This window comes from Chlamydotis macqueenii, chromosome 2 (genome assembly GCF_036417535.1).
Source record: "Chlamydotis macqueenii isolate bChlMac1 chromosome 2, bChlMac1.mat, whole genome shotgun sequence".
Classification (NCBI taxonomy): Eukaryota; Metazoa; Chordata; class Aves; order Otidiformes; family Otididae; genus Chlamydotis; species Chlamydotis macqueenii.
Genome location: NC_141557.1, coordinates 42,975,546 through 43,000,517, shown reverse-complemented (window position 1 = coordinate 43,000,517; position 24,972 = coordinate 42,975,546). Strand labels below are relative to the sequence as shown.

At 38.9% G+C, this 24,972-nt stretch overlaps 1 protein-coding gene across 3 annotated transcripts in view; it reads right to left on the bottom strand.

Annotated features, from left to right (window-relative positions):
- The window catches only part of RBMS3 (RNA binding motif single stranded interacting protein 3), a 723,800-nt gene that overhangs the window by 130,453 nt on the left and 568,375 nt on the right, over positions 1–24,972 (bottom strand). For all 3 annotated transcript variants that reach the window (XM_086742736.1, XM_086742737.1, XM_086742738.1), the window contains one exon: positions 17,596–17,675. In XM_086742736.1, the coding sequence (XP_086598862.1) occupies positions 17,596–17,675 (80 nt within the window). The remainder of the gene's footprint in view (positions 1–17,595; positions 17,676–24,972) is intronic.

Genomic DNA, 24,972 nt, shown 5'->3' with positions numbered 1-24,972 from the left:
TGTTCCTTGACTCTAATCCATCTATGAACAGATCACTACCGATAACAGCAGCAGCAATGAAAAACCTTCTGCGTAAAAACATCTAAACGGCATAATATGTGGAAACTGTATTATTTTAACAACAATTTAGCCTCAAGCCTCATCTATGTATCTGATATACACCCTCCCTCCTCCCAGTATCTTGATCCCTTATATAAAGGACCCACAAGGAGAACACATTTTCATGGTGGACTTTACCAAAGTACATTTTAGCATCATGAAAATTCAACTAAACAACAGAGTGCAATTATCTGTTTGCTGGCAAACAGGCAGTCCACATTAGTTCAGCTCTGCTTTGCTGAACTGTGTTCAACCGCTCAAAGCATTCGAATGTTTCATTACGAGATTTCATCAGACATCCCTGGCTCCAGCACCATGGCACAGAAAATGGCATGCACAATGCCCACTGCTCTCCACAATTTGGCTGCCGCTTTTTAAAAGCTGCCCCTGCTCTCTACAGAAACTGTCTACAAGTATATCACAGGTTAAGATAGCTTCAGGTATACACAGTTTTCATTATCCATATCTTATCTAGGCTGCTCCTTCCCGCCCTTTTTTTTAGCACGGAAAACTGAAAATTAGCTGTAGTGGCTTTGCTTTTGACTGATTTAACTTACAATGCTTAAAAAAAACCAACAGCGATGGTATTTTATACTATATTAACCATATACAGCATTAGATCCTGGTGTAACTTCTCACCAGCACACACGAAGCCACCCTGTTCCTGCACAGCTGAGCTGGCATCCACATGCTGATGGCACAAGATACATCTGATTGAATTGCCATTTAAACCTGAAACTCCTGATGGAGCCAGAAAAAGCCCTGATCCTGGGAAATGTTACAAGTGAGCTGTCCCCGCTCCCGAAGCAGACAGATCTCAGATCTGAAATGTCATGCACAATTACCCTAGAGTCCTTGACTCCGCATCTCCAAATAACTCCCAGCATTATGCAGGCTTTCCACTTCCCCTGACAACTTTCAAGACTTGATTTTAGTGAAATACAAGATTTGTCCTTCATAAGTATTAGCTAAAATGAGAGCCATGACTTCACATAGAAAAAGAAAATATTTCATTCTTACAAATGAAGCAGCAGAATGCAAACTATTAGGAAACAAATAGTAAGAATGCCTCAGTATGTAGGCCATCTAAAGACTTCCAGGCTGTTTTTTATTCAGTCCATGCTCGGAACTTCTCTAATTAGGACAAAACCTCCCTCTTCATGATGGTGGAGCATACAGACAACGGTATTTGGAATCAGATTTCTATTGTGATTTAATATTCTAATAATGTATTACAATTGCTGTATCATGCTTGCATTGTGATTTCCACATACTGCTATATTACTCTTCTAAATAAAAATCCCATGAAAAATCAAATATATTCAAATACCTAAATCTGGTATTAAAACAGTAAACCCTCCCATTGCCTCAGACCTGTTGGATGGACCACAGCCTGTAGGTCAGGACTGGTAGTCACCAAGTCTCCTTGGTGCTACGGGGATGAGGATGTTGGTGAGTTCTGGGCCCGGAGCAGGGGTCTATGCTTCTACAGGACTCAGGACGTAAGGCAGTGAGGTGGCTCATGATATCAATAGGTTGCTTTGATGGCCACATGCATGGGCTACCATCACAGTGACCATCAGAGCAGACTCCTGATGCTTCATGTCTCTAAGGAGACCTGGAGCAAGCAGGATTCAGACAAGCAGAGGCTGCTGTCCTTTGGGTGGTATGCCGAAAGGCACTTCACTGAGCCCCAGACTGGATTATTCGGCTTGGCAAGGAAAGGCAACGGATTAAGAAGAGGGACATCTGGGACAACATCTTTGGCAAATCAGTCATCACCAGTGCTTGCGTACATGATGATAACTTCCTTGAGTTAATCCAAAAGGTGTGAATGTCCTCCTGAGCCAGCTAGACCAGCATGGAGAAAGTATCTACAAGTCTCAGGCCTACCTAAAGTACAAAATGTGGACAACTAAGACAACAAACTTGGAAAAAAAGCAATGGGTTTGAGCTGGCTTCAAGCCATGTATTCCTTTCCAGTGACTGGGAATGCTCAGCGTCATGATGGTGAAGTATATAGACACCAGCCCTGGGAACCATATTTCTATTGTGAGTCCACTGCATGTAACAATTGCTATATCATCCTTGTGTTGTAGTTTCAGCATATTGTCATATTGCTCTTCTAAACCACAATCCCACAAAATGTCAAATATCTTTAAATAAGTAAATCTGGTATTAAAACACTGAACTCTTATCATGTGAAGTATCTGAAGGAACCTGGTCAGAAAGTATTGGGCCCTGACAACCAGAAAGAGTCTCAGGGGGAAAAATGTTTTCTGCGGGCTGTTAAAATGCTACTACTTACAATCTAGTGCGCAGAGACTCCAAACTTACCCCTTTTTATTTTTAGACAATTAAAAAAACAATAATCATAACAAGGAATATAAATAGAGTAGATGAGAATCTTCTCTCTCAACCAAGCAGTAACAGCCATGAGAAAGCAGTGACGATGCCATTAAGTGCCTATTCCCCAGCATCCTCTTACTATGAGCTCAGAAGCCCAAAGACATTCTCAGAACTATCATCTCACTGTACACGGAAAGGAGCAACCAATTTTAAGGCAAATAAGGGAGGAAAAAAAAAAGGGCACTAGGAAAAAAAAGGAGGGGAAGTCTTTTAACCAGGAAATTAAAACCAGGATCTAACAAGAGCCTTAAGCATGTTTCTAATTTTGGCAAAGGAGGAGACTCAGCATCTTAAAGACTGTCTTTTTGTCTGGAACAGAGCTTTGAGATTTCCAAATAGGCAACAAGCAGTGAAAAAAATTTCAACACACGGAGAAAAAAAAGACATTGAAGACAAAATAGCAAAAGAAAATTCTATCAGGATGTTGACTGCAAGGGAATGTGCTGAAAACTGACTGTTTTTAAGACTGACACAACTTTTAAAAGCTAGCACGGAAGAGGAGAAACTGTTTTAAGTTGATAGATACTTTAGAGCTCTTAACAAGAGAACAGGAAATACCTAAGGAACTGTTACTTTGGTTTTGGCAGATATTAGGGACAGACCTTTAAAGTGCCACAAGAGCAAAAGGATATCCTCTGTGAAAGGAACATGAGTTCTTTTCTAAGAGCTAAGCTCAATTGCAGAAGCCTGTAAAAACGAACTGATGCATGTGAATGTTAACATTCATGGCTCAATTCCCCATTCAGCTCAGCTGAGATCTAATTCCAAGAGACAGGTATTTCAGCACAAAAACACACACCAACAAATTAAAATCAGTATCCAGATGGAAGATGCAGGCAGCAACGGTCTCAAAAATTGTCACATAATGGTAAAATATCAGGAAATTTAATTCCTTTAAAAGGATTATCTAGGAAAACAGATTTATAATCACTAAAACCAAAATAAAACCCATCAAAACAAACACAATCTGACTTTAAGAAGAGTTAATGAGCTTGAATTAAGATGTAGGATTAAAAATCAGATTTCTTTGAGATCCACTAGCGAAACAGTGTATGGAAAAACTATGCATTAATTATTTTTATTATTCTTAGCACTCAAAACTTCCTACATGATATCAAGCAAATGTTCCCTTCTTTGGTCTCACCTTCCCTGTCACAAAGAACAGCCAACGATCACCCAGTATATTATCCTGTGAGTTAATTCATTTGCAAGATGCTCAAGTATTAGGGACATTGAATGGAATGGAAATAGATATGCATATTGAACAAACAAAAATGTCCAAAGCATTCAAAGTATAAAAAAACCAGAACTGGTTTTTAATGTAACTGGACGCCAATACACCTCTACAAATTTGGTGATTCAGAGGAGCTCTCAGCTTGTTCAAATAATTCAGACACATTGATTTTGATCTATCCAAAATGATTAACCTTCACTTGTCTTTAAGAAAAAGATTCAAATTCATCCTTCAAAACCTCGGCAGATGTTAGAAAAGGAACTTTGCTCTCTCATCCAGCTGCTCTTTTACTCTTTAAAGAGAAAATTCAGACTTGGAAGATCACTGCTGTTCAGGACAAAAATCAAGCATGTTCTTAAAATCTGAGTAAGAGTTATTTAAGTATGTGCTAATAAACCTTTCTCAATCAAGGTCATCAATGACATTTCAGGGGGGAAAAATCTCCAAACATATATATTTATACATACACACACACAATGCTATGAGAATCAGCTTTGATGACAAATGGGCTTGCCAACAATTCTGGCATGACAGGTGGGACCACAACTCAAATGTTCCCAGATTCTTAGGCTGTATCTTCATCTGCAAAAATCAACAATGCACGGCATAGTCAAGTCAACATCCTTCACATGCATCAGAGCTCAAAAAGCCCAAGCAAAACAGACAAAGCAAGACGAGTAGCTGTCATACGGATTTAGCTCCAACAATACAAACTTGTTATCAAAGGAGGTTATCAGACAACAGAAGGTTTCTCCTGTCTAATCTGTCACAGCGTAAAACATTAAGCGCTTCTGACTCTGCATTGAGAAAAGGACAGCAACGCATAGGCTCTAGGTCCAAGCCACTGGCGTCCAGTCTGCCTACCAAGAGCAGAGGAATCTGTGCTGTGTCAGCAGCCGGCAAAACCCTTCCTTCAGGAGCGGATAAGTGACAAGATGCAGACGGTGTCTGATTCAGTGCTGCAGGCACAGGACATGTAGATGCAGAATTGTATTTACAAGAAGTTCAGTGCAGCTGAGGCTGCTCAAAACCCACAGAGGAAATTTTTGAAATGCTGGCATAAAAGAGACGGTGACAGCAAGGCAACGCTAGCTGCAGGGAAGACACACTGCACTAAGTCTGCTGGGAACAGCAAAGAGTGATGGATGACCATTTTATTAATCAAGATACTCTCTCCAAGATGCTCAGCAGCAAGGAAAGTGAGATGCAGTCAGCTGTTCTTTGAGTAGTTGCTTGTGCAGGTTAAGCTTGTTCTTACTGAGACAGTAGTAGGTTAAGAAACACTAAATAAAATAACAAAATGAGAATTAAACCAAAGAGCAAACCTACGGTATTTCTAACAGCTGCAGGTCTCTCAAAGACAGCACGCACTGTGGTGTTTCCACTGTGGTACCTAACAAAGATCTCTCTGCTCATGGGTCTGGTGAAAGGATTGACATCCTAACTAACCTGGCATTATCTCTTCCCCTGACTCATCTTTCTCTGCCACATCCCCCTTAGACGGTGTACATGAATCGTTGATAGAACCATAGCTGGAACGTGTCAGCTATGTTAGATAATAGAGTTATTCTGACTCCTTAACTAGTGTTTGTAAGTTCTGACAGACAGATTTAATTTTACAAAATGCACTTGTGCTGGCTAAAGCTTTTCACTATGCCTCCTTGGGACGCTATTACAGGCTTCAGATTGAGACTGGACTGCTTGGGACTCATCATGTTCCCTTAAAAAGGGCTAGATTACAATGGCAATTTTGCACAGCAGTTACCGCTAGTCTCTGCCTGCATTGCTCTTCCCCTGCAGAAGGTTAGAAACATGAAAATAAATAGAATTAAGTTTGTGTTTGTTATCAGAAGATGTGCAGCAACCAGGCGGGAAGGTTTTCATGTTGTCTGCTAGGTACAGGTTCTGATGCACGAGAAATGGTAATGAGATAACAAATTAGCCATTGATTCACACCCGCCAGTGGTGACTGAAAACCATTAAGTGGTGACTGCTCTTTTTCGGGAGTCTGTTTGAAGTGTGTTGGTGGTCCTCATGTATCTCCTAGGAGAAAAACATCTGCTGAACAAAAACCACTATCAAAATCAATATAATTAGCATCTTTTTGAAACTCTCGGCTTAAAGGAAGGGTGGATCTTCTTCCTGATCCTGAGTTGATCTTTCTTATGTGACAAATAGAAGCTTTCAGCTTCTAAGTTGTTTTTGTTGGATAAAGGAACAGTTTTACTTCCCAGGTCTGACAGTCTGGCTCCATGTATTAACTTTCATACATTTGGTTATATTAGTGTTTATTAATGGTCAACAGCTTCAGTTAAGCCAAAAAGACTTCAATATGTAACAATCCATGCAATTTAATGGCACCTCTCACTCAAACTACTTAAAAAAATGCAATGATGTTAGATTAGGAACAGATACTGGAGGAACAGTATGGAGCCCACTTACAAAATAAGCCTCCTGTACATTACTACTCTGATGTCTAGAAAAACCTTCTAGAAACAAAGATCACATAAAATGATCAGAATAGAAGAATCCTGAGTCAGTACTCTCATTATGTACATTTTTAGGAATGCTGAACATTTTTTACTTTTCCAAAGCCAGTAAATAAGTAACATCTTGGGAAAAAAAAAAAAAAAAAACAACTTTAAATTTAAACCTCAGACATGCTCAAATATCTTCAATATTTTCCATCTTGAACTATTACTGTCCCATCTACATCTTTTATCTTCTTAGCATTGAAATTAACTCCCACTTTGGATGAAATGCCTAGTAGACAATACTAAAACCAGCAATCTGGGTCAGTAGATGCACAAACGAAAAGTATTTGTTTGACACCACAAGCAGGCAAAACATATACTTACATAAATTAAAAACTGCCTAGCAAAACCTCAATCACAAAAAAATTTCATTTAGGATTTTTAACGACTATTCTTTCTTGCATTATATGTGGTATACTGAAACACAGATAACTCGTATGGAAAAGGAAAAACTGCTCAACCTAAACTTGCATCCACCACACACCATGCCTGTTAAAATCACAGCTGCCTAAGGAAAAGGCAAGTTTCTTGGTGCTGGCACTCACACACAGGGAGAATATTCTCTGCTTTTAGAGAATCCAACTCGTTTTTCCCTGGTTTCTATTAGAGCCACCCTTGGGACTAGTCTGAAACAAGATAAATTAGAGATTAAAATAACCGATGACATCAACTGCATCAGTGAAAGACATACTCTCACAATATATTTACTCCTATGCTACCACTTGTCTTTTGAAAATCACAAATGCTGAGGCTTTCATTACACTGTAATGTAAAACTCAGCTGACGAAGAATTTCTTAAAGGAGAGCGCTTTGGAGGGCACTCACTCATGTTGCAGTTATAGTGGGTGAGCTTGGAGGGGGAAATCTAAGCAAGAATACAGTTAGTAGGCTGCAAGGTCATATTTTCTTAATTTGAATACATACTTCAAAATTTTGTAGTGACAGTTATGAACTACAAAACTTTACACTGATCACAAAGTTATGATATTTACTGAAAGGGGAGGAGAGAGAAGGAGTAGAAGGGGAATGGGAGGGGAAGAGGGGAAAGGAAAAAAAGGAAAATAAAATGAGGGAAAGGGAGAGGGGAAGGGAGATGGGAAAGGGAGAGGGGAAGGGAGAAGGGAAGAGGAAGGGGAAGGGGAAGGGGAAGGGGAAGGGGAAGGGGAAGGGGAAGGGGAAGGGGAAGGGGAAGGGAGAGGGGAAGGGGAAGGGAGAGGGGAAGGGGAAGGGGAAGGGAGAGGGGAAGGGAGAGGGGAAGGGGAAGGGAAAGGGAGAGGGGAAGGGGAAGGGGAAGGGAGAGGGGAAGGGGAAGGGGAAGGGAGAGGGGAAGGGGAAGGGGAAGGGGAAGGGGAAGGGGAAGGGGAAGGGGAAGGGGAAGGGGAAGGGGAAGGGGAAGGGGAAGGGGAAGGGGAAGGGGAGAGCCAGAGAGAAAAAGGGCTCAGAATAAAAAAATTCACACTGTAATCAGTAATCTAACTGAGGAAGATGCTGATCATATTCAGTAATGTAATACTGTAACTGAAGAGCCATCCACGATAATAGGAACATTTTTTGTTAGATTTTTCTTTTTGTGGTTAAAATTTGCATTTTTTGAAATGAAAAGTCTTATGTGAAGTAGGGCTTGTAAAACTTGGACTTTGGAAAGTATTTTCTCATACTGTATCTGTGGCAATCAAAAAGTTAAATTACTCCTTTCCCCCTCCTCTCTCGTTTTTTCGGTTTCCTTTCTTTTCCTTTGCTGAACAGCAGTAACTGGAAATACTCAAGGATTATATACATGGCGGTGGGGGAAATGCTGCATATGAAATGCTGTTTTAATGAGCTTTAACAAAAAGGATAAATGCAGACTCAGACAGCCAGCACCTTTCCCCTCCCTCTTGATGTCTCTTACATTGTAGAAGGTAAATTGCAGACACATCATAGACACTAAGGCAGTCCTGGTAAAATGTAGGCTGTTTTGCCCCTCTTTCAAGTTCCTGTGATTGAACTTGGAAAAGACCTTTCTATGATCTTGTGATCAAATGCTGCCATTCAGACAAGAAAGACTAACAGAAATGGGCAAGAAACAGGGCTTTTACAGCTGCTAAGGACTGCTGACCAGCATAATGACATTGTTGTTGTGACCAAAAAGAAAAAAAAAATCAAAGAAAATGTTAGCCTCCTGCTTCCCCAGTGCTTTCAGGCTGAATTGCTTTTCTCTGTTGTGCAGTACCCATTTGAGGAGGAGAAGGGGGAGAGACTTCAATTATGAAACAGGCTTTTGGTATTCAAAACATATGGAAACTGCTGTTGTGATGCCGCTCATCTTACTTCATCTGGATGAATCACAAAGAGAAAGATCTTCACATGCTACTTCAGACACTTGATGCCACTTCATCCTCTCAGGGTGGGGAGCCCTGCGTAAGGGCCCTCAATGTTCCTCTGGTGGCAGGGAAAGGTTTACTTTTGGAGGGACGGAGGGAAAGTGGCAGAAAGGCAAGATCAGAAAGGGAGGACAGGCTCTGTCCTGTCTCATTATATGTGCCTTCCCTCTCTTGTTACACTCCCTTTCTCGCTACACAGTCCTTCCTAAAGGTATCAGCACCAAATTTCTCCCAAAACGCTTAAGGACACACCAAGCACCTGCAGACTGACTTCTGTCCACAAAAGCACTCAGAAGTTTGGATAGATATTCTCACTTTCAAGCCACCTAATTCTTCGCAAGCCCTTCCAGTAAAAATGCATTTGGAGAAGAAAACCCTCCATACCAGCCCTGATGGGGGAAACCCACCTGAGAGTCTCCGCGAGGCCGTCTGCCACCCAAGTGTGCTTTAAGGCAGCAGCTGCCATGTCCTTGCTGAGCCCCACAGGCAGCACAGACCAGGCACACATCACCTGGACGCTTACTGATTTACAGCAGTGTTCCAAAAAGGATGAAAAATCAATGCTCCAATTTTATTGGGGCATCTGAAAAGCCCAGTCCCAGAGATTTCCACTTCCGGCTGAAATATGGATGCCCAAAGGAAGGTGTCAAAAAATATCTATTTGTACATTTTTAAACTTCAATAAAACTTTTTTTTTTCTTTGTTCAGGTTAGCTGGAATTTACAGGGCAAAGGTTCAGACTGAAACTTCTGACTTAAAACTCCTCTGTACTTCACATTTTAAAATGTTTAATGTGAAAGCAGGTGGAAAAGTGTGAGGGAGGGAGGGAGGAAGGAGGAGGAAAGGAAGAATTCATCTATGAAAGGGCTGAAAGGGAAATAATTTTCCTTCCTTAAGGAAAAAAAAAAAAGATCATGTAAACCACTTGCTGGATATTATTGAGCAAACACACTATGAGCTCAAGTGGTTAGTCCGCGCTCAGCCAGATTGATACCCTTGCTCAAGTTAGCTTTTTAAATGAGTCTTAAACTAGCTGGCTCAGGTGTGACAACACTACGCCGCAGCAGCAGGGCCTGCAAAGCAGATGTACTCCATCATTTAAAGCATCCTGAAGGGACTAATAAAGTAACATGGGAGAGGAAGAAACAGGAGTTGTGCCACTGCTGGCCACAGTTGATGCAAAAGCAGAATTCCTCCCTGAAATCTGAATCATGTACAAATGACTTTACAATGTTCCACATTGTTTCATGCTCTGATTTGCATGTTTTTATTTGTTTGTTTTGGTTTGTTTCAAATTGCCAGCCCTTTAGACCTAAACAATCTGAAATGCAAGCTGTGAATCTTTCTGGCTCATAAATTTTGCCTGCCATAACACCTGCGCAACTCATCTGTCTCGTCTTGGATTTTACAAGTGCATCCAAGCAACAGCACTGTCCCTGGACCAGAAACTTGTCGACACTTCTCCTGCTGATGAATGAGGCATGACAGAATTCAGTGCACACGCTCTCAGCTGTGCTGGTTACAATGTGCAGCAATAACATATAGAAGAGACTTTTTTGTTCACAAGCAAGTATACCTGACATTGCATATAAAGGGAATGGATTTGTTGAAAGAGAAGATTTACATAGTCACTCTTCAAAGCAAAAATGCACTTTGAGTTAAAAGAAAAAAAATGTATATATTAAAATCAGTTTAGATGAACTGTGACACAGTTCATTACCACCAGATATTACAAATGAGAAAAGAATGCAGTTCTCCATTTATGCTGCAGACGTCCAGAAATCTTAGAAAAGATATGACAGGTGATACTGTGACAGAAAGAAACAAGGAATGAACTTTTCTCATTTATATGCCATATTGTTCTCTAACTTCAATTTTATAAATCAAGTGAAAGATCTTAATCCAAACCGCAGTAATGCTGTTTCATACATCATGACCTGAATTACTGCAATACCACAAACAAACTGTTCTTACGCGTTTTTTATTATTTGCAGTTACAGAGGAATTAAAAAAAAAAAACCTGTGAAATAATTTCTCATTAAGTATATAGGCAGATTACAAAAGTCGGTATTTCATAGGATGATTATTTAAAATACAAAAAGATATATTGTTCTTTTCCTAAGAAACTACAGACCAGTACAAGCTCAAATAAAACAAGACATAAATATGTAGCACATCAGATCTTTGAGACTGTACTCATCATTAACATTTTTACGTATTTCTGGAAAAGTAGGCCTTAGACAATGTCAGCACTCTGTCTTCTCTCAAATAAATTCCCTGACAAGCCCAAACTACGTGATTTAGCACTGATACACACCTCCTAATATCTGAAATACAAATTAGCTCAACTCATGTTTCTCCAAGAAGTAAGTCCACACCAGCTATTGGGGTTTACTGGGTAAACATCTCATTCTGCATCCTCCTAGTTAAAGGCAGTCTTTGTCTGAGCTAAATAGAAACGAGATCACGTCTTGAGCAGACAGGGGAACCTTTTTTTTTTTCTAGAAAGTATCCCTTATCTTTAAAGAATATACAATCTTCAAATTCCAAGAAATCTAGGTTATTTGGAATGGACCTTTGCAGCAAGACATGGGATGTGTGCTACGAAACTAAAAGAACCTACACAAACATCAGTCGAGCAAGGACAACTGCATGTTACATAAACACAATTCCGGAGGAAAAAAAAAAAAAAGAGCTAAAGATAGATAAATCTGTCTTGTGCAGTGATACAAAATGATAAACTTCACATTTGAAATTCTCAAGAATGACATGAAGCAACACAAATATCATCTGACTTTTAGAGGCTGTCTTTGAAATGAAGAAAGAAACACTTGATTTCAGTTGAAATCACACTCTATTGGAAATCTATTGCTGAAGAGTCGGTACAGGCTCGATTAACCACAAGTGATATGTGACTGAGTATCAGAAGGAGGGCAAGGCCAGGAGGCTTCAGTGGCAGTGTGTGACAGCTATGGATCTAAAAGGAAGAGTAGAACATGCAGCACTGATGAGGTTGGCGGTGCCACAGAAGCCTGCATGAGCTGCAAAATAAAGCCACAGAGACCTAAGCAGGGAACTGCTTTCTAAGCAAAAGGTTTTGTATTTTCTACTAATTCAGCACCCATTCTGTAGTTTCTTGGTTAGAAAGTCCATCTCTGTGACTGTCTCCTGCAAAGTCTATGTGATCTTAACCATTGTGTGATATCCAAAAAGTTAGACTTTATTTAGGGACACTGTCTTCTGACAGCTGCATATATCACCAAGGTACCTCTTAACATCCAACAGGATTGAGGCAACAGGTCCACAGAGCCTATTCTGCAAGGAGCAGTTTGTCAGAGAGACCTGAGTTGGAGACTGCCCTCTGTACCCTACCAAGGATGGGAGAAGCATCTGGGGTCCAAAGCAGGAGAAGTTACAGTGACCTCATGGTCATCACCAGGCATGAGCAGGACAATAACAGAAGCAATTAAAGATTTTAACTGTCTATCAAAGATGAAGACTGGGAACTCACAGAAGTTAAAAGGATGTTTAGAGGCTTCCAAGGTGTAAAAGAAATTTCCGCTAACAATGCTCTCTATTTCATGGAGCACAGAAAGTGAAAGATAAAAGTGATTCCATAAAAAATTACAGCCAGGAATTGGAAACAGGAGAAATAAATAGAAAATTTGTTAAAGTTATTTTTTACAAAGGTCTTTACACGGATCATATTTTCTGATACAGTAGGGAAGGATTTATATACTGCAGTCAGCAGATAACAATGACAATATTGACAAAACTGAATTCTTAGAAAGTAGACAATATAAAAGATTCAGATAACATTAATATCATATATGTTAAAAGAACTGAGGGAATTTAGATTTTTTGAATAAAGATAATTTCTGAGGATACAAGTGAGGGAATTTAGGTTTTCTGAATAAAGATAATTTCTGAGGATAACAATAGGTAAAAGATAGCAAGCTTTTAAAACTAGTTCCACCGAGTATTAGCAGTACCAAATCTAGTGGAATACCCTGTATTCTGTTTAAGTTCTCTGTAGCACTCGACAAATATTTTAAGCTAACTACAAACCAATACCTAGTTTCTACCTTTGGCTGCTGTTTCATCTTGTTTAAAATGTCAAATACATATACATCTACAGAGAGGACGAGACAGGAAGACATACGTTTTTATAGTAATGTATTACTTACCTTGAAAAAGTGAGGTAAACTCCCCAAGAACAGAGTTTTGGAAGAGTTTTTCAGTGTTTCATGCTTATAAATGAAGAGACAATTAAACAAAATGAAAAAGCACCAAACGAAGAGAAAGGAGCTAAAAAGTCATCAAACAAAACATTTTAAGTTCATTCATTCAGAAAAACAATTTACAGCATCACTAATGACAAACAAGGTATCATTTGCTCAATGACTCAGAGAAAAAGACAGTGTAAAATGCTGCTACTGTCCTACTCTACAGCTGACCTTCCACTAGAATACTGCTTTCTCATGACCATTTTAGCCACAATCTCCTATAAAACATGCTGCTCTTAAATACATTATTCCATTTCTAAGTTTGAAGATAAGATTAAGTATTTGAATTTAATCCCCATGGTTGAAGAATTTAAGAGATGACATAAGAAAAATATTTAAATTAAGGAGAGAGGCAGAAGATATCTGTTCATTTGGTGAAATGAATCCACAGAAATGCAGTGCTAGGGCCCTATTCAAAAGAAGAATCCATAGCCAACAATGATCATTATTTAAAGCAAGATCTTGCTGCCTTAGGTATTTGCAAAAACATCTGTACTGCTGCAGATAATTTCTTCCTGTTTAAGAGTTTCTACTCTAGTAAAAGTCAGTCCCAAAATGCCACAGTCACTTGGTTACTTGTACGGTTCTTAAGCTACACAAAAACAGTACTTCTCTCTTTTTTGTTTTTGTCAGATATTTGCAAACTGGTATTAAAATTAGAAATAAAAGCCACACAGAGCAACTTCAAAAGAGGAAGATTCTTGACCGTGCATTGTAGTATTCAAATGTCTCACTTACTTGAAATTTTCCCTGAGGCAGGAATTGGCCCCATGTCTGCTGACAACCAAAAGTATTTACAAAGCAAACAAAATTTAGGAAGTACTATAATGACTAGAAAATGCTGTGAGGGAGCATAATGGACATATCAGCAGAGGATAATTACTACAATTGAGGCATGTTCCCGTGAAATTCCAGAAAGAAAAGGAAGAACTCATTAAGTCTTTGCATTTATCCAAAAAGAGAAAATTAAGTTTTTTTAAGGCATGCAAGGATACTGGGAGCTGAACAAAACCTCTATGCAAACGCTGTACCCTAAGCTTGCCCATCCAAAGATAAATCAATTTGTTACCGACAGAAAAGCTAAGAATTTTTACTTTAATTCAGTGATTGCAAAATGTGACAGATTAGCAGGATTTCATATAAGGTCCCTTATTCACCAACAAAAAGAGATACAGCACCAAAAGACTGAGGGTGAGCTACCTTCATCATTAATAGTGCCCTTCACATCTTGATGGAGATGTACAGCACTATAGCGCTCGTTTGCTGACTTCTCTTTCACAGTGGCAATATGAGGCCTACACAATTAGTTTCATGTGGGGATGCACTCTCTATAGGAAGAAAATATACCCAGTAGGCCCTGGTCTATTTGTCTCAGAAATGCAGTGCTAATAAAGGGAAAACAAAAACAAACACAAAAAACCCCACTAAAAAATAATCACTCAGGGCTACTCAGAATATTTATGAAGTTCATATTGAATCTGCCAAGTGCTGAGAGTTTGCAGATTTCTGGAGACAACTGTACTTTCTCAGTCTGGAAGAACTGCAAAGATATTAACTAATTATTTATGGGACAACCAATTATCTTGCACTGTATATCTAAGACTGAACATCATGAAATGCTTATTAGTTGAGCAAGCAGGACAGTGGAGCAATTCCCATTGGAATGGAACAAAGCCAAGGAGTTGGACAGAGAAGCACCCTTAGTGGAAATAATTCACTAACATAGACACAATACCGCTCAATTTACCTAGGCATTAGGCATCTGAAGAGCAAAATGTTTGAAGTGCCAGAAAATAACTTTTACATTGTCACTGGGTGGAAGCAGAGTGGTCTGGAGCAGCAATTGCTCAGCTCTACAATTTTTAAGAGACAACAGACAGTAGTTGAAGCTAGAAAGTCAAACAAAGAAAGATATATTTCTGCCTTGGGAACATACAGAATACAGAGCCTCCAGAATGCCCTGTGTGCCCTCCTTGCAGATACAACGCTCCTTTACCCTTTCCTGCTGTATTGTTGGCCAGGTCAGAATCAGAACGTCAGAGCTGGGGTCAGAGGAGATGTGGGCAAAAATTTAAAACCCTCCCAGTTCACTGCTACCACCTGAAAGAAATCCATTTGAAAATCCTACATCAATTTAATTTAACCCTAAAAGGATTGATTAATTTTCTCTCTCAGTAAAATCATATCTTTGACCAGCAGAGGTTAGTAACAGATAGTGTTGCATACTTCTGCTAATGTTCTCCAGTTCCTCATTTTTTTAACGGAAATCCATGAAGAGGTCACAGCAATAATTAGAATGATTTTCATTCTATGCCAATTACTGAGATGCTAGGAAGATAATTTTCAGACTCTGACTGTGATTTTCCAAATACACTAGGAGTCCTGGGTTTCCTTCCTTCTCCATGCAGGAAGATAAGCAACTGCCAGGAGGGGGATAAATCAAGATGCTTCTATCTTTGCTGAGAGGCTTAAATACAGGTTCATAGCACAGATGTATAAATTAACTAGAAGCTCTAACAGGGAACTACATCAAGAATAAGAAACTAGGACTGAATGCTTTTTGCAGTGAATCATAGGTAAATGAATACAAGTGACCAGTGTCACCTGAATCAACCCAACTGCTCAAGTGATGATGTTTGTTTTCAGGCTTTTTGAGGAATGAATAAAAAAAATCTTTAAAATATGGACTTGAAGAGTGTCCTACTCTAATAATGAGGCTCAAATATTCTCCTTTATGTGTATCAAATACCCTATGATGATTTCTAATTATCTGTGTTTGAAGCTACAAAATCTGTCCTCCAAAAATGGAATCTTACAGATATCTAGTGCATAGCTGAGTGAGTTCAGCTACTGGTTTGCTGGCTTTGTTCCAAGTTGCATTATGATTTACCTGGACCCAAACAGCACTCAGATAAATGAAAATTCTTGAAATAGTCTCTTCCCAGATCATCCTTAGAACTAAATACCATCTGATGACAGCAATCAAGAGAGAGAGAAATTGGACAACTTTACCACATGAATACCTTCTTCAGGAACTAAGAACTGGTTCATGTGCTTTAATTGAGAAAGCAGCAAAAGACATAACCATTAAAATCCAATTTCAGTGTATCTCTTGGAACAAAAGCAAGCAATCATATTATCTTATCAAGACACTTGTTTTGATATCCCACATTGTTCATGTTGAATAGTCAGAATATTCCCAACTAATTTATAAATAAATAAATAAATATCATAATTTTCAACTTCTAGCTTTCATCCTTAGCTCTTTTTGTCTCAAACAGGCACTGTAAGAATATTCTGCTTTATTTCTGTCTCAGATGATGTGTCGTCTCTGAGACAACTAGGAATTTGACCATGGAGCACGCACGGTTATAATGACGAAGTTGTACTTACCGATTCCTTGCTATTCACATGCTTTCCATTGGGTGTTGCTATGATACTAAACAGATTACTACTGTGACCCAATGTATGCATACAGAAAGTCATGCCAAAGGTTTAAGGTCTCTGCCTATGTTGCTCTGTCCATTGTTTTATGCAGCTCGAGTCTGTTGTACTTCAAAAAGTTGGTGTTGTACCTTTATTAGCTGGTGCTGAGAAAAAACGTCAGTGACTACTTTTGAAAAAGAAATCCATAAGATGGAGTCTTCCAGCTTGTACTAAAAGTTTCATACTCTTTCATGAAGGTGATCTGACTAAAATTTGTATTTACATTGCAGCATTCAATTTCTGAACACAGTAGCTGTGCAGATGGCTCTCTTTTAATTAGAGTATTTAGTGCATCTTCTGCATAAAGAACCAGACAATGAATATGGGGGAATTTAATGAAAGTAACCAAAAAAGGAAATAGTTTAATGGAAGTTAAAAGAAAAAAAAAAAAAAAAGAAAGATAATAACTTAGGATGCAATTCTTGCAAGGATTTCCTGCTCATTGAACATAGCTCTTTAGACAATCTGAGGGAGGAATGTTTGCAGATTTGTGGCCTCGGATAGGTCTTGTCAAGCACTAACAATCAGGCAACTGATCACTAGAATTTGCACAGGTGATGACCACATAGATGACAACTGAGGATTTCAAAAGCAAGGTACTGACTGGAACTGGGCTTTCAACGTGGCACAGACACATCACTTGAATGTATTCTATGGGTATGGTCAGAAAATGGCAGGATTTCATTACGTTACGGCAAGTAGAAATGGTACAAAATCACTTCATATTTGAAATCTCCTCAGTTAGTAACACTAACTAGTAACACTGTCTAGTAACTGCAAAGAACACAAACTATTTTAACCTGAAATCCAGGCTATTTTAGCCTATAAAGCAGTTGCTGATCTAGTTATATTCCAAGGTTGTTAGAAAAGTACTGGCATTTATTTATGTGGCCTTTCCTCTAATTTGAAAAAAATAACACATAATATATGCATTTAGAAGGAAAAAACACAGTAAGACAACACGATTTTTAGATGTACTTAAATTTACTCTGTCAGACATTAACGGTCAAATTACTAACTTGGGCAAGGAAGAAGTTGCTATGGGTCATAAATTATATGCTTCAACCAGGGTACTGCACATACTCTTAGCAGGTCCAGTAATATAAGCCACTCTGAACATAAATTCCAGCATTTCTGTATTCTAAACTCTTAAGTGAATTTTAAATTTCATAGTGATGACTTACCTGGTAGACCGGGTGGGGTTTTCAGATATTTGCCATTAAAATGTTGAATTACTACTTCACATTTTTCTGTAGACTCCATTCTGGAAAAGAGAAGAGGGTAGAATGGGGGTAGAGGCAATGTGTGTTACTAGACTGTTATGAAAGTGCTCAGCCAGCAAAAACAAAAAGCAAAAGGAGAACAAAAGGACAAGCACAGATGCTGAGAGAAATCTTCAAAGCTGTTCTTGCTGATTTCTGCGGAGAAACTGGTTGAGCTCATTATGGTATGGTGTGGCTTGCAAGCAGGACTTGCCACCCTCAAAGCCTGCAGCTGTGCTCCCTCCCGGCTGTGTGTGAGCCGCAGCAGTGTCAATGAACAGTCTCCTTTTGGCTCTGGGAATCACCCTGAACAAGGACATTCTTTATGCTCTCACGTGCTGCTTGGAAAGGCAAAGGACGTGTTTCTAGACTCCCCGTGCACCCAAAATAACTTCAAATGGCATTGAAAAAAAAAAACAACAAACCAGGATTTGGAGAACCCAGAGGATTAAGCAACAATTGACAAGGATAACAATGTTAAAAAAAAAACAAACCTGCAAAGACAGATTGTATAGCAAAACCAAAGAAAATGCATATATGTCTATTACAATATAAAGCCAAATTTGGGATGAAGACAGTAATTTACATGCAATACTGGTAGGTGAAATGCCTTACTGTTCATCTCATATGACCTCAAGATAACTTTAAGCATTGAGACATTAAAGCACCGACAGTGAACTGGTACATATATTACTGAAGGAACCGTAAAGAATACAAAGCTACTAGTCAAATCCCAAACCACGGTTATACCACATCTGGGAATGCACTTTTCTTTCAGGTCTTGTAAATTGACTGCACTCTAGTCCAGAAAGCAGTTGACTTTGCTACAGAGTGGGTATAGAAACTTTGAAGAAAGGAAAGAGAGAAATGGAAAGCTAATAAGCAAGCAAAAAGAAAAATCATACTGCTTTTTTTTTCTTAGAAAAATTGTGTTTAAAAACCATGTTCAATTCTCCTTTGATACACCAGTGCTTACCTCCAGGTATTCTCCGCAAAATAACACACTGACATAAATATTGCTTACCTCTCACCAGTCTAGATCTTTTAAAATTGAATTTATCTACCACCCTTCCTGTCACATGGTATTGGGAAAAAGTAAAATGCATTCTGCGCGGCTCACACTGAGTTTAGAGCAGCAGTTTGTCTGCTGGGGTAGAAGTCTGCCAGAGTTTAAAGGACCACCCCACCATTACAGGAAAAAAAAAAAATAAAAAGGAAAAAAAATATAATAAAAAAAAATCTGATTGCCTGATTAATTCTCTGTGCAAGTCAAAGTCTTTCATCAGCTTGTTTCAGCCGGCATCATTAAAAATTGTTCCTTCCAGGTTGTATCACTGCATATCATGTGGGCTAGGCCAGTTCTACAAGCACAAAGACAGCAACTTAGATTGTTCACTTTGGCTTCATTCAGATTTAACTAAGCGAATGTCTGCACTGAGCCTTTAGAGACTCTTGTCTCTGAAAGAATAAATGCAATAAAAGTCTGTTTTCTGTAGCTGCAGGCGCTTAGTGTCAAATCATGTTATGTTGCACCACACAGCAGTGACAATTTCATTTTAATACATGGGGTACATTTTAACAAGCCAAAGCAGTCCCTGCAAAGAATGCAATATATAAGCTGCCAAGTGAAAGAGGCTCAGTGCACTTCATGCATTTTATGTGGGAAGAGAATAAAAGTGAAACCCACAGTGTTCTGGGATGAAAAGGCCATCACTCGAATAGCACTCTGAAAAAGAATGTGCACATTTTCTTCTCAAGTTTCACAATTAACGGCTCTCAAATGCCATTGCTAGCTATCTGTAATCTGGCACACGCTTCGCTTGAAACCGACACTGGCATTATCGACTCAGTTTGAAAAGGCAGCACAATAGACAAAGCCATCTATACACGTTCCCTTCAGATGCGCTGCTGAGTAACAACTGCATCCATCTCTCGTCTTCCCTACCTGAGTCTTCGCGTGTTTTCCGCAACTTGTGCCTGTGGTGTAGACCTTCCTCCCGACCATGCTGCTGCGGGCCCAGCGGCCGCTAACTAATCAGGCCTGCATCTATCCCAGGGCCAGCTAGCTATGAATTCTAATTTTCAGTTGTCCACAATATCTGGGGTTTTTTTAGAACGAACCCTTTCAAATTGTGTTCTTCAGGCTGGTTAGCTCACTGACCAATGGGGAATGAGGGGTACAGAGCAATCAAATATATTAGTAAAATTGTCTGATACTTGCCATCACATGACCCCGAGTTTAGTTTAGTTAAATCTCAACACCGACCACTTAGGTGGCAATTCCCATGGGAGGCACCTACCCATAAGCTGAACCCATCTGCACACATCAATTCAGACATTCCTCTCACAGTTCTTACTTCTTTTAGCCATAAAGACTAGCCATACCTGGAAAGAGGTCCAATAAAAATATACTTTTCTCCAGTCCACACTAATACATTCTACCTACTTTTTCTTCAAAAAGCTGTGGCACTCCTCTCTTGTAGAATGTGTTTGCAAACTTAAGGGAGAAGGACAAAATATGCTTTTTGTCATGAATTTATTCTCTTTGTCTGAGACAGAAATGTTTCAAAACATTGGTTGGGACTGGTATTTATTAAAAATATCATTAATAAGAATGTTACATGTTAAAAGTTAACCTCCAGGGAACACGTTTTCTACAAAAGCATGTCACTGAAGCATAGGTAAACTTTAGGGAAGAGCAGTCTTAAATCAATTTTTTTTTAGTGTTGGAGTATTTTTCATAATTGATAGAACAAAAATGTGGCAAATGACAATATTTTGGAGAAAAGACAAGAGATCTTAGATGTTTCAAAACTTTCTACTGAAAGATACAGATATTCAACTCTCCTGCTGGAAAGGGGAGGACATCAGCTTCACATGGTAACCGCAATTTGCTTCTGATCAGATCATTCACAAAGTATCATTTTAAAAATTCCCTTCAACAGTGTGTTTTTGGTGCTGATCCTAAGAGGATCTTAGATAATAATTCATGTTTAAATGTAATTTAGAGATAACCATAATGCACCCGAGTATTATTTGGAATCAGGAAATGCGCTGCAGAAAAAAAATTATCAAAGTCATAGGCCAAATTCTTATGATATTTTTAAAGGTACAGATAATGATCTTCTTAGGGCCACGAATATGATCAGAGGGCTGGAGCACCTCTCCTGTGAGGACAGGCTGAGAGAGTTGGGGCTGTTCAGCCTGGAGAAGAGGAGGCTCTGGGGAGACCTTATAGCAGTCTTCCAGTACCTCAAGGGGGCCTACAGGAAGGACGGGGAGAGACTCTTCAGTAGGGCCTGTTGTGACAGGACTAGGGGTAATGGTTTTTAAATAGAGGGAGGTAGATTTAGATTAGGTATTAGAAAAAAATTTTTTTACAGTGAGGGTTGTAGAACACTGGAACAGGTTGCCCAGAGAGGTGGTGGATGCCCCATCTCTGGAAACATTCAAGGCCAGGTTGGATGAGGCTCTGAGCAACCTGATCTGGCTGGAGATGTCCCTGCTCCTTGCAGGGGGGGTTGGACTAGATGTCCTTTAAAGGTTCCTTCCAACCCTAACCATTCTATGATTCTATGATTCTAAACCAAAGAAACTAACACAAATATGAGAATTTATTTTCACCTGTGTCTATATATCTCCAGGTTCTGGAAACTAAGTTGTAAAGTTCCCAAATACAATATGAGTAACTAGATTATCTGTATTCTATCCAGTTGCAAAGGAAGTGATTTTTTTTTCTAAATTGAAAAAGGAAGACTGTGTTATGATTTTTTTTTCCTAGCCATAGTTCACAAATTTAAGATATTTTAATATGATTAGTAAAAAACCAAAAAATTCAGGGTTGCTTAAGAAAGTATCACAACCAAATAATTTGATGTTCATGTCTTGCTATTAAATATTTATTTTACATAATTTTAAAAATGTACATTACTCTCTCTACAGACCATAGTGGCTCCAGAGTAGTCATTATGTGTTGTTATAAGTAATAGGGAACACTTATCATGAAAAAAAAAAAAAGGAAAAGGAGTTTCTTTTAAAACTAAAGCTCTTGCATGTACTTATTATGAAGATTGATGCAGTGTCAGGAAAGAACTAAATAAAATTTATATACAAGGAATAACATGATGATTACATAATTATTAAATTAGAAATATTCAGTACCATGTAATTAGCAGTTAGTGGTAAAATGTGGGTTTGGTTTACATATACCCTATTGTCTCCTTGCTTAATAATAATAATAATGTAAATGAGAATCAAGACTATATTTTTTATATCCAGAATAAATATTCAAAGATTAAATTGTTACTACCACATTTATGTTACGATCAGCATATAAATATTGTTGTTTTGTAATATCTGTAACAACAGGAATAATAAATAAAGGTGAATGTTTCATCATTATTTAAGGCACTTTGCAAAGACAGAAGTAGCTAGGTACTAGCAATATTATACAGTGGAGGAGTTCAAAGAACTGAGGCCCTAGAATACACACTGGAGTTGTGACAAGAACCAGACAAATGGGAAAGAGAAATTAGGCAGAAACATTTGACTGCAAGGAAGATGATCCACTGGCACACATTAAATAGGAAAGGGGTGGCAGCTTTTTTTTCTGGTTTATGTCTTCAAATCACATTCTGAAAGTTGTATTTTAGTAAAAGACAACCGTTATCTCAGTATTAAGTAACTGGGAGTACTTCAACTGTCTGTGATATACAAAAGGTCAGGGAAAATGATCTTCAGGTCTTAAATACTCTAAAGTTACAAGGTAGGTTTGATTAGTATGAGGTTTCTTAGCACCTCCTTATGTTCCACTCTTCATCCTTCTATGGCAACAAGTTCACTAATTTATTTAATTTATTTTGCTAATTTATCTCCAGGCACTCTGATATGGCTGCAACCTGTGATCATCTTCTCTCCTGTAACTGTACGTCCCCAGCTTTTCAGCTGGCAAGAGATTGCTTCAAGATTTTTGTGCTTTTTGGTTTGAATCCATTTCATACTGGAAAACCTGTTTCCTTTGTCATTTCTAGCCTAAGAAGAGAGAATAATTTTGACAAGTTCTCCTCATCACTAATAAATTATATCTTTTCCCAACATGTCTTGCCTGCATATTCTTCATGTTCAGTCCTGTTTGCATGAATAACAGGAGGTTGTTTACCATCTCAGATGAATATACAAAATCTGCAGAAACCACTCCAGTGAGGATGGGATAGGCTGCTCTTCTCCAGCAACATGGTCCATACTATACCTCGTAGCATGACCCATTATGCCAAGGTGACTCTTTTGAGCTGCCTGAGTGAGGAACTGCACAGAGCTACGGTGCTCTCCATAGAGAAACCTCTGTTTTTCAGAAGAAATCCAATATAACTAAATGACACCTATGTTATGTTGAAAATCCTAGAAAGATGCGAAGCTTCCTTTGAAGAAAATAACATAAAAATTAAAGGCTTGGCTTTCTTGTTTTGCTTCAGTGGAAACTGGAGCACATCCATGTCTACTGAAATCTATGCAAAACTTGAATAAATAGAATAATGATCCTGTAGGTGCTCAAAATCTCCTTTCCCATTTTCTGCTGCTCCCTTTCCATTGCTGAGTCAAATATCGTTTCCAAAGACTAAATTTAAGACATATAAAACACTGACAAGCAGGAGATAAGTGTAATAAAAAACATATGCAGGCAGAGAAAAGCCATGCATTGAAAGCTCTTCCAGAAGAACAAGGTAGGGAAAATACAAGGATGAAGCCCAAACTCCCAACAACAGAATGGGTAAATGCCCCACTTCAGATCCCCCTGCTCTGTCACAAAGGGATGGAAGTATCTCCTTGCTACATCCTTTTGCTCTGAGATGACAGAGACACCTAATTGAGAATCTCTTGACTTTGGTTGTTTGCTGGGAACAGCATCATAACATTCTTTTATGATAGTCTGTGTTGGACAAATTTTCTCATGTCACTGGAAAAGAATAGTATGAAGACACAGTCATTTCCACCTAGACCTAGGCTGATTTATGCTACTGTCTTCACAGTCTCAGGTTAAGTATTATACTGGTGCCCGCCAGCAGTGCAATACTTGACTGTCTGACTGTCAGCATTTCCATCATAAATTTCTGTTTTCAGAGGCTTATGACTTCGTTGTAAAATGTCGCTCGGGGGGTCAATCTTGCAAGGTCGTTTTAAGTTACAAGACAGCAAACAAAATAAAAAAGTTAGTGGCTTCCAACTCTTTCTTTGCACTTTATCATTTAAAAGGACCTATAAAACGCTTGCTCCGCTGTTCAGCTGAGTGTGGTACACGCATGTATGGCATTATTAATATTACTATCTCTACAGGGAGGATACTTAAGTGATACTTTAATGGTATTTTACTGTGGGGATATAAAATGCAATTTTTATTTCATTGATTCAGTGGTATAAGTAAGTTCCTCCCCAAGGTATATCCCAATGCCTCCTTGTCCCCTTTTCCATGTCCCAAGCAAGTTCTTCCATTAAACTCACAAATCCTTGAGCTTGGATTATGAAAATCGCTCAGCCAAATTATCTGATGGCTCTTAACTTTCCTTGTTCCTGTCTCTGCACCTTTAAGGGCTTCAGATCCATTTTCATATTATGAAGTCGTGCTTATATTCATCCTGGGATTCTGCCCCACCTGTCCCCCTCTGGAGTTTGCTTCTCCCTGCATGTGCAGCCCCGTGCCTTCTAATTTTCTTAGGGACGTACTGAGTCTACCAGAATTTGGTCCAGGTTGCAACACCAGAAGAAAATGTGAGGGTCTTGGAGATACATTATCCCACAGACCTCCCCAGCAGCCTGCAGTTATGCTGTGAGCTCCTTTCACAGAGGCCTTTCAATGGAAATTTACCAACACAGGCATTGGAATATTTTACAGATATCACACAAAGTCTTTGGAGCATGTTCAGGACTTCCAGTTTTCATCTGAGATATCCAATTATAAAGCCATTACTTCTGTAAGATGTAGGATGCCACAGATCACTCTTCCACCTGAAAGTAGGAAGGATCCTGATAGTATCTAAGACTTCACTACCATCCCAGATGATGGATTTGTTCAAACTAAATTTATAGCACCTTTTAAACTGCCTTCAATTAAGCCCCTAAATAAGGAAGAATAAAGCATTACCCCTCTTCACAAACGCATCCTTAAACTACCTGGACGTTCTCTATTCCCTGGTACTGCTGACACTTCTCTGCCTCCAAAGTAGCATCATCACTTCTTTATCTTCTTCACCTTAACATCTGGAACTCAACCTTTACAGGCCTCTGGGAAGTCAGGTCTTCGAGCAC